At 37.3% G+C, this 10,465-nt stretch overlaps 1 protein-coding gene across 1 annotated transcript; it reads left to right on the top strand.

Moving 5' to 3' along the window:
- Positions 1 to 8,298: 8,298 nt before the first annotated feature.
- On the top strand, positions 8,299 to 10,005 carry LOC112085075 (cilia- and flagella-associated protein 251-like). Its single transcript, XM_024154013.1, has 2 exons — positions 8,299 to 8,535; positions 8,632 to 10,005. Exons 1-2 carry the CDS (start codon positions 8,299 to 8,301, stop codon positions 10,003 to 10,005), a joined length of 1,611 nt encoding a protein of 536 aa, XP_024009781.1.
- The last annotated feature ends 460 nt before the right edge of the window (positions 10,006 to 10,465 follow it).

Genomic DNA, 10,465 nt, shown 5'->3' with positions numbered 1-10,465 from the left:
AGATATTCATGTAAATACAATAATGGAATCAAGAAATGCATCTTTTTTCGAAAATGTTTTCCCATGCAAGGATAAACAACCTCATAAAAGAACTTTGGAACAAAGAGAATCAAGCTCTTCTACAAATGAGGCAAGCACTCCTGGAACTTCAGAAAACATTGAAGATGAACCTAGATGGTTCTCACTAGATGTACTCCTAGTTTCTACTGCAATAGAACAGTGATGTAGTTGTAATATAAAGGATTCGAAATCCAGAGGACCAGTGTTACTCTATGAATTTGTGAGGATTGAATTAAAGCTAAGACGAAAGATGGTTTGTTTTGAAAACTAAAAAAAAGGTAAACAGAATGTCAAACAACGATTTAAATTCAAATTAAAACAAGCACTAGACCAAAGCAATTCGCAGGAATTTCAGAGATAAGAATCAGATGACTGTTCAGGGCACAAATGTAACGCAAGTCTCGAACTCAAACAGAAAAGCTTATCGATCCACTGTCGTGATCTCGATAACTTTGTCTAACAACCTAAATCCTAAACTGTCGTTTGAACCTAGAAAATTGCAGACAAGCATTAGCTAGCAGGTTTGATCTGTTCACGATTTGCCTTAACTTCAACTGTCGTTGGCTAAGGACAAATCGCTCACCAATGTTTATTCTAGCAATCTATTACACTTTTGATGAATAGATTAACCTAAAATCGCAGATTGAGTGATCAATTCAACCTAAGCATTAAGTCTAACAATGGTGAAGACAATAGATATCAAGCCCTATTTGCATCTGATCCTCTAACTCATGAAATCCTTTGAACGCTTTAATCCAGCTAAGAGATCTACTCAGACATGGAGAAAAGAAACACAGAAACAGATGGAAAGGAATTCATGAATTAAAATCGCAGAAGAGATAATAGGGTTCAGAATTCTTCTCAAAGTGTAGCAGATTTCTTCTCCCCAAAGGCTTACAAGTAAAAACTCTATGGTTCAGGAAATTGTAAAAAGAAAAACGTAGAAAGTCTGTAGAAAAACGTGATAATAAAACACAGGCGGCTGTGGGCTTTTTATTCTCTTTCTCCTCCCAAAATTAGGTAAAAGTCGATTTCCTTATTTTTCTCCCGTCTGGAGCAGGTGCTCTACGAAGGGTCCAAACCGGGAGCAGGTGCTCCGGGGATGATTTCTCCAAAAACGTGTGAAATAGCTCCTTATTGCTCAAATTCATCTCTTTTTGCTCCAATGCCTCCTAAACACTCCAATCCTTTGATAAGGCCTCTAAGTCACCTGAAACTTCCTGAAAAGACTCCAAAAACTCCTAAAACAATCAGTAAACACAAGTTAGAATGAGTCAAAATCTCCACTCATCACTAGACGAAGCAAACGAGCTCATAAGGCAAAATCCTTTGGGGATGATTTCTTGATGGTTCTTCTTTTAGAAAACGAACCTAGGACATATGCTGAAGCTATGTCTATACCAGACGCTCCTTTTTGGAAGGAAGCTGTTAATAATGAGATGGAATCTATTAAACAAACCCACACATACTACATCACTGATTTACCTGAAGGGTTTAAAGCATTGGGGTGTAGATGGATTTTCAAAACAAAGTTGAAAACTGATGGGTCAATTGATAAGTACAAGGCCAGACTTGTGGTGCAAGGATTCCGACAAAAAGAAGGATTGGACTTCTTTGACACCTATTCTCCAGTAACGAGAATAACTTCGATAAGATTGCTGATTGGAATAGCAGCATTAAGAGACCTAGAGATCCATCAAATGGATGTAAAAACTGCCTTTCTAAATGGTGATTTAGAAGAGGAGATTTACATGAAACAACCTGAGGGGTTTGTTATACCTGGACAAGAACATAAAGTTTGTAGACTTGTGAAAAGTTTGTACGGACTTAAACAAGCTCCAAAACAATGGCATGAAAAATTTGACAGTGTAATGATGTCAAATGGGTTCAGCATAAATGAATGTGATAAGTGCCTGTATTTCAAAAATACCTCACAAGGGTATATTTTGTTATGCTTGTATGTTGATGATATGCTCATTCTTGGGAGCAACAAAGCCATCATCAATCAAACTAAGAACCTGCTAAAGAGCAAGTTTGATATGAAAGATATGGGATTAGCAGATGTAATTCTGGGGATTAAAATCATTAGAACCACTGAAGGATACACTCTGACTCAATCTCATTATGCTGACAAGGTACTTGAGAGGTTCAAAGCTTACTCAAATGGTACAGCAAAAACTCCTCTGGACCCTCATCTCCACTTCACTAAAAACAAGAAGGATGATTCAGTGTCACAACTGGAGTATGCTAGAGTGATTGGAAGTCTGATGTACTTAACAAATTGTACTAGACCTGACTTAGCACACGCAGTCAATGTACTGAGTCGTTATACAAGTCATCTAGGACATACACATTGGAAAGGTATAACAAGAGTATTAAATTATCTTCGCTATACAAAAGATTATGGTCTCCACTATTGTAAGGAACCGGGAGTTTTAGAAGGATACAGTGATGCCAACTGGATTTCCGATTCTAAGAACTCAAAATCCACTAGTGGATATATCTTTATGCTAGGAGGTGCGGCCGTGTCCTGGAGATCTGGCAAACAAACCCTATTAGCTAGATCCACGATGGAATCTGAGTTTATAGCGCTTGATAAAGCCGGAGAAGAAGCCGAATGGCTTCGAAATTGGATGGAAGATATTCCAATGTATGAGAAACCAGTGCCAGCGATACGTGTACACTGTGATAACCAAGCGGCTATCGCTCGGGCACTGAATAATCTCTATAATGGAAAATCTCGTCACATCAGAAGACGACATAAAACCATTAGACATTTGATCTCAACTGGTGTTATCACCATTGATTATGTAAAGTCAGCTGACAATCTATCAGATCCATTTACAAAAGGATTGAATCGAGATCAAGTTTTAAAATCATCAAGAGGAATGGGTTTAAAGCCTGTAAATTAAGAAGATGTTTGGTGGAAACCCTACTTATGTGCTTGGAGATCCCAAAATCTAAGTTCAAGGGGACAACTAAATCAAACTGAAACTGCTAAGAGCACTGTGAGACTTGTATCTCTACCCAGTTCCTAAGATGCCAAAACAGTGCCACCTGTATGTGATAAGGTTAAGCAATGGCTTTTAATGATTCTATAGCTTTGTAAGATATGTGGAGTATGACAGGATACTTCTTAAAATACATGCTAAAGGCAGATCACCTAGTGAGTGTGAAATGGGGTCGTTTCTAGGAGAATGAAAGTGAGGCTATATTCTCTAAGTTCACTCATGAAAAACCAGGCAAGTTCACGGCCAAAATGAACACAATAGAGAACATAGTTCTACGAGAAATGAAGCTAGGTTATACCTGTTGTCTCGGTTTACATAAAAATCTGGGTGGTTCAAGACATCATGTTCACCTCCTGGCCAAGTAAACCCGACAGATATTAACAATGAGTGGTTCAAAGCTGAAAAATGCTACTTACTCAAACACAGTTAATTTCGTCTATACTCTCGATAAGTCAGTCTGTCTAGTTTTAGGATATGTGTAGTCAGTAGTCTATCGAGTCTGCATTGTCGAGTCTGCATATGTTTAGAGGTATTTCTATTCATGTGGGGGATTGTTGGACTAATTTTAATAAAGCATGTGGGCTTTATAAAATTTTGTATGTGTGAAAACGAAATGGGCTTGGGCTCATAAAGAGAAAGCCTTTTAGAAGGCAACATGTAAATGAGGAGATGGGGAATTGTCCCACATCGGGTAAAGAAGGAGAAATCTTCTTGTTTATATAGGGGAGAAGACTCTTGGGAGTCTAAAAGCTGTTGGAAGGAGAGATGGTCCCCGCGCGCGCGCGCGTTCGCTCGCTCTCTCGGCTCGGCTCGGCGCTGGCGCTGGCGCGTGGCGCGTGGCGCGTGGCTCGTGGCTCGTGGCTCATGGCTCGTGGCTCGTGGCTCGTGGCTCGTGGCTCGTGGCTCTTGGTTCTTGGTTCTTGGTTCTTGGCTCTTGGCTCTTGGCTCTTGGTAGAGGGCCTCCGGCCCATTAACTATCTTTTTGGGCCAGACTCAGATAAATGTTTGGGTCAAAACAAACATTTATTTTTGGAGAAATCTGTTCAAATATTTCCATTAAAGAATATTCGTTCCAGATTTTTCGCCCACGATCACCATTTACTCCAGTCAATTATTCTGAGCGAGTCTCACGGAATAATTGATTTTGTTTGACTTCAAAATCAAAACGGGCTCTTCTCTTGGCTATATAAGAAAGCCTTCCCTTTCCTCATTTCTCACCAAGTTTAATACACAGAAAATTTCTAACAGTCTCTCTTTCGTTTAAGTAAGTTCCGAGAGTATAGCGTAGTATTTTTCTAAGTTCATAGATTCCGTTTTCGAGTGTTGCGAAACGGTCTCATGCGCGTTGTATCCTGGGACTCAAGAATCGTACAGAACCGTCACACTAACGGGCGATTCATTTGAGTTAAGGAAAGAGAGAAATCTCGCCTCAGCGTTTCTTCGGGTTTCTTAAAGCGTTTTTTCAATCCTCTTGTTCTTCCTTTCTTTCCGTTTCGTATCGTTTCCTCTGCAACTGTTTATCTCACTTTAGTTCATATTTTAATCACTTATTATTGCTTATTACCGTTTATATAATCAGTTCAATCGCAATTTTTTGTCTGTCCATTTTTGTGGTTCTACAAGAACTTATATACAGTTGAATTATAGAGTGGCGTATAATATGATAATACTCTTGTTTCTAAGGTATTTGCTTTTGTTTATTTATTTATTTATGTTTTCCAGTTTTTCCGTTTTATAAAAGCTTTAACTACATAATAAAGGTTCGTAATTCGGTTAGACATGATTTGATTTTCTTTGGTTTACGGTGTATAAGTTATATGAAAACTACAACCATATAAAACCCATGGTTTAGGTTTGGGTTTTTCAGAATTTGTTTTTGGTTTTTAAGAGATAGCATGTCGAGAGAAACGTATTGAGGTTAGTCAGTAAACTGTAAACACGTACATAGATATTCTTCAACTTTAGAAAAAAATCTAAGATTAATATTTTTTACTATGTACTTAATTTTTTTTGGAGTCATAAGTTAATTTCAACCATGATATCATCGAACTTCCTTACTAGAATAATTCTAGATTTTTACATTGACAGCTAGATAGTCAATCTAACCTTTTAAGACTACATTTCTTGATTATTCTCCTAAAGTGTAGAAGTTTTAATGCACACAACCATAATGTTTATCAAATATTTCAATAGTGCACATGAATTTGATGTTACATTTGAATAAGGTTCCAAAATTCAGACGTTCTATAGTAGAAATGCACTAAGAGCAGTTTTGATCCATGTGTCTACATGAAAGACACACAAACTATTGAAGATGTACATCTTTTTTACATAACATAGATAATATGTTCATAGCATTTAGGAGTATGACCGTAATTAAAGGGGCAAAGGAAAGGCTGAAAAATGAATTTGAATGAAGGATCTAGGAACGACTTCAACTATTCTAGGGATGGACACAATCTGTGACATAAAGAACAGATTTTTTAGTCCTATCATAGGCACAATATCTTGAAAATGTTTTAAAAACGTTTTGGATTGTTTGCATCCAAAGCAGTCAACACTCCAACTGTTTCACATTCTAACGGAGAAGCCTAACAAAGGATGAGAAAGAAGAAGAGGCTAAGCACATGAGGGATATACAGTAGTCTAGTGTTGTAGGTAGCTTGGTGTATGCAATGGTGGAACCAAGGCCAAATTTAGCATTTAAATTTGGTTTTATTAGTAGGTTCATGTCTGAACAAGAAAGGGATCACTGGTCACATGTTAAATGGATTTTAAGATATTTGAAAATACCTTAGAGCATCTCTAACAAGATCCTTATTTTAAAGGGAACTAACCTTTAAAATAAAAGTTTGAGGGTGAACGCTCCTTTAAATTTATTCTTAAAAATATTTAATTATTACATACTAGTTTTCAACATAAACAATAATTAAATAAAATGATAAAAATGATATAATAGATACAAAATATACTTTAAACTAAAATTCTTAAACTAAACTTCTTAGAGATGCGGCGCGCGGACATAGTTACTATATAAATTTTGTTATAATTTGATTATATCAAATTCTTTTTTAACATATTTTGTATTTTTTTACCAGATTTAGAAAGTTTGTTTAATATATACGTGACATTCTCCATTTTCAATAGTTGGAACTAAAATATTATATATTCATAAATTACGAAAATTTATTGAATTATTTATTATTCTAAATTGATTCATATAACCCATGTATTAACGTTATTTAACAATTGTCTACAGTTATAAATAGATATATATATATAACGTAATATAAGAAGTACTATATTAAATGTCTATACTGTATAACTTTAGTGGATATATATAATGTAATATAAGAATTACTATATTAAACGATAACCAAATACAAATTATTTATTATTCTAAATTGATTCATATAGCCCACGTATTAACGTTATTTAACAATCATCTACATTTATAAATAGATATATATATATAACGTAATATAAGAAGTACTATATTAAATGTCTCTACTGTATAATTTTAGTGGATATATATAACGTAATATAAGAAGTACTATACTAAACGATAATATATAATAAAAGAAATATCAAATAAAATATAAAAATTCAACATAACATAAAATAGAAAGCCTTATCATGAGAAAAAAGAAATATAGCTTATACAATGATATTAAGTCTTGTTGCATGGAATTTAAAGAGATAAAAATTAAAACTCCATCATAATCAAACGATCTTGTTCAGGGGTCCTTTTTTGTGCTTGTTCCAACTTGCGTCTCCATCATGTTAAACTTGTTTCGAATTCTGAAAGCTTAAGAGACACATATGTATTTAAAGGTTATTGTATACATAAAATATTCTCAATATCATTGTCGGATTACTTATTTTCTCTTGAATATTAGGACATCATCAGTAGTAGGAGCAAAGAGGAGACATGAAAAACCAATTGCATCATGAGCATGGATAGTTATTTCATCTATATACATAAAACGATCAGTAAGAACTATACATGCAAAATAAAACATTTATGAAATTAATGAAGATAATAATGGCATATGCTTCATGACCCATACCTTCTTTTTTCTTTACGCTCCAATTGGTTAAAACACAAACTGCAAGAGGACCAGTGAATCATTTGCTTCTTTCTTTGATGTCAGCAGCAAATTCCCCGTGTGAGATACATTTCAATTTCATCCCTTCGATTTAACAATAAAATTTATAAACTTTATTACCAAGTCATAGTGATCATGAAAGAAAATATTGCTTACTCGAGATCTGTAATGGTGAAAGTTATTTTCTGAACAGTATCTCCATCAGCATTGCCTGCGGCGCGCGGACATAATACTCTAGAATTACATACAAAATTAAATTTAATTATTCATTTTTTAATTTCATTACTCTTTAATTGGTTTTAAAAAAATAGAAGTTTTCTCTCTGCACGATGGCGACGAAGAAACTTGGGTAAGCATTGGGATGGTTTCCGATTCACGATGGAAAGTGGGTCAACAAAGAAAACGAGTAGCGGATACCAGCAAATCAATCCAAGATGCGGTCAAGACGAAACTTGGTAGTTTTTCGGAAAGCAATATTACGGAGAGTAAATCCATATTATCTCGATCTGATATTGCAGATACAAGGATCTATACAGCGGATCACTATATCGGTACTGTAATTCAAATTGCTCCGAGAATATTTGGAGTGCTTCCATATAAGGGTGTCAAATATCTAAAAGGATTGGAAAGTGAGGATATGATCTGGGAATTAAAATCTACGTTCAGACAGAGAGATTCTCAGAAATCTCGGAAAAGAGGAAGATTAGGTGTCGACTTCCATTCCAAGATTTGGTGTAATGATGGAAGGATTCGAATGGATTCTGATTTCCGCGGTGTATGCTATTATGTTTGGATCGGTTTTAGACAAAGGCAACAGGCAAGATTTTGCAGGATTAAAACTCGCCAATTACAGAAGTATTTGAAGCAAGTCATGTATGTAGAGATGATCTCGGCGATTAATTTCTGGAGATTACATATTGCAAATCAAATTTTTCAATCAATGTACAATCTCTACTACGCAAATCGGGTGCAATATATAAAGAAGAATGGTGTCATTGATGCTAAACACACAAACCCCTTTTTTCTCTCGGATCTCTCTTCTCAGCCCTTGCTTCTTTCTACACGAACAAAACAGATGGCTCAGAGCAATTTGGTTAAACAAACTGGGCTGGGGATGAATGCGGAAGTCTCTTAAGCGGTTGAAGATTACGGTCCCACACTTTGACAACACAAACTTGATTGAAAGCTATTCACGGACGTTAATCGGTCGGTGTATGAACCCACATATGCAAGATATGAAGGCCTTGCTGTTCATGCTCCCCAGAATCTGGAAAGTAGAGGAAAGGGTGGCGGGTGCAGATTTGGGTTTAGGTCGATTCCAATTCGACTTTGACAAGGAGGAAGATATAATTGAGGTAATGAAAATGGAACCTTTTCATTTTGATTACTGGATGCTCTCGTTGGTGCGGTGGTCTCCTGTGGTGGATCCGAATTACCCATAAGCGATTAAGTTTTGGGTACGCGTCATTGGCGTTCCCTTACACTTCTGGGCGGATGAAACTTTCCGGTGTATCGGAAAAGCCATTGGGGATGTCAAAGCGGTCAATCTAGACGACGGAAAGATTCAGGTGGTCATCGATGGGCAGAAGCCACTGTGCTTTGAAACGGTCGTCGAGTTTCAGGGTGGGGAGGAAACGATCGTTTATTTACGATATGAGAGGCTTTTTGGTTACTGCAGAAATTTTCTTAGCCTATGTCACGATCACCAACGGTGCCCAAATCGGTCAGATGGGGCGGATCGCAAGGTTGCGGAGGATCATGGTGAGGACCAGGGAGATATCCATGGACCTGCGTCTTATAGAACCGCGATGTTACATGGAAATGCAGGAAATAAGGAAAGGGGAAGAAATGGAGTTTCTGTTGGATTGCAAAAAGGTCCACAAAAAGGAAAAGGCAAGGAGAGCTCTCGTCAAAGCGTAGCGGACGAAGACGGAAGGCAGCAGCGAAGCAGGTCGGAGTGGAAATACGGTGAAGGCTCCTCGCGATATACCCGACCATCAAGCTATGTCCCTCCCAAGGAAATGACTCAGAAGCAGACAACCTCAGGTGTCATGCGGAACACACCACGGCAGCTGGAGAAAGTTCAGAAAAACTCGGATCAAATTAAGGTGGATCAAACAAAAAAAGATCGGAAAGAGGAAGAAAGGCAAATGACACAATCGGTCAAGGGCATATCTTCTACGATTTTGCCTTTGGAAAGTTCGGCGAGGAAGAGTTTGACTTTTGAAGATGGTGGTTTTGTTAGTTATGGATCTCGGGACAAAGACTTAATGGATTCAGAGAACATGAATTGGTCGGCAGAAATTTCTGATTCCTTTGGGAGTTTTGAGGAAGCAATCATGGGTGAAGAGGTTTCAGGTGATGATATCGGGATGGGTATGATGTTAGAGGGGCAGGAGAGTTACATGATGGAAGCGGCTACTCCGAAAGAGACACAAGGTGTACTAACGGAGGCGAATGAGAGGTGTGGAAAAGAGGATGGAGAGATTGTTGAAATATCTGCAATGGTGAATCAAAAAGAAGAGGGGATGATGGATACGCTGAAGGAATCTGAAAACGGTGGTGGCACAGATCGGGAGACTATGATAGAGACAAAGGATATGGGCTCGGAAGCTTTGGTGGGGGTCACAAAACAGGGAACAAAGAAGAAACTCACCAAGACTTCCTCGCAGGTTTTGGTAGGCACCACAAAGAAACGGTTGGTGCAAGCTCTAATCTCTCCTCGGAAAAAACAGGCAGCAAAAACTTCAGATCGGAACAAGGAAGGAACAGGTTTAGGCGGCTCAAAGGGTTCATCAGACCCGATAATAGATCCAAAACCATGACCTATTTGGTTTATGCGGATTCTCAGCTGGAATTGCCAAGGCGTAGGGAGTCATTGGACAATAAGTTATCTTCGGGAGGTGTGGAAGAGACACAGACCTGAGTTCTTGTTTCCTTCTGAAACCAAACAAGATTTTTCGTTTTTACAAAAATTTCAATTTCATTTTGGTTATAATAAATTGTACACGGTGGAGCCGTGCGGTGCAAGTGGTGGACTTGCTTTATTTTATAATTCTGCTTTTGATGTTACTATTTTATTTTCGAATAATAGAATTATTGATATCGAAGCAAATGTTCTCGGAAGAAAAGTCTTTATATCTTTTATTTATGGAGATCCACTTCCAAAATTGCGGGACCAAGTTTGGGAAAGACTAACACGAATAAGCCTTAATCGGAATGACCCTTGGTTTATTATTGGTGATTTAAACGAAATAACGGGTAATCATGAAAAAGAAAGAGGTA

This window comes from Eutrema salsugineum, unplaced genomic scaffold (assembly GCF_000478725.1).
Source record: "Eutrema salsugineum unplaced genomic scaffold, Eutsalg1_0 scaffold_9, whole genome shotgun sequence".
In the NCBI taxonomy this organism is placed as follows: Eukaryota; Viridiplantae; Streptophyta; class Magnoliopsida; order Brassicales; family Brassicaceae; genus Eutrema; species Eutrema salsugineum.
This window is presented reverse-complemented; position numbering and strand designations above follow the sequence as displayed.

Coding starts and splice junctions, on each gene's coding strand:
- LOC112085075 (XM_024154013.1), top strand. CDS start 8,299: ATGCGGAAGTCTCTTAAGCGGTTGAAGATTACGGTCCCACACTTTGAC. Junction 8,536..8,631: donor AGGAGGAAGATATAATTGAG/GTAATGAAAATG, acceptor TAAGCGATTAAG/TTTTGGGTACGCGTCATTGG.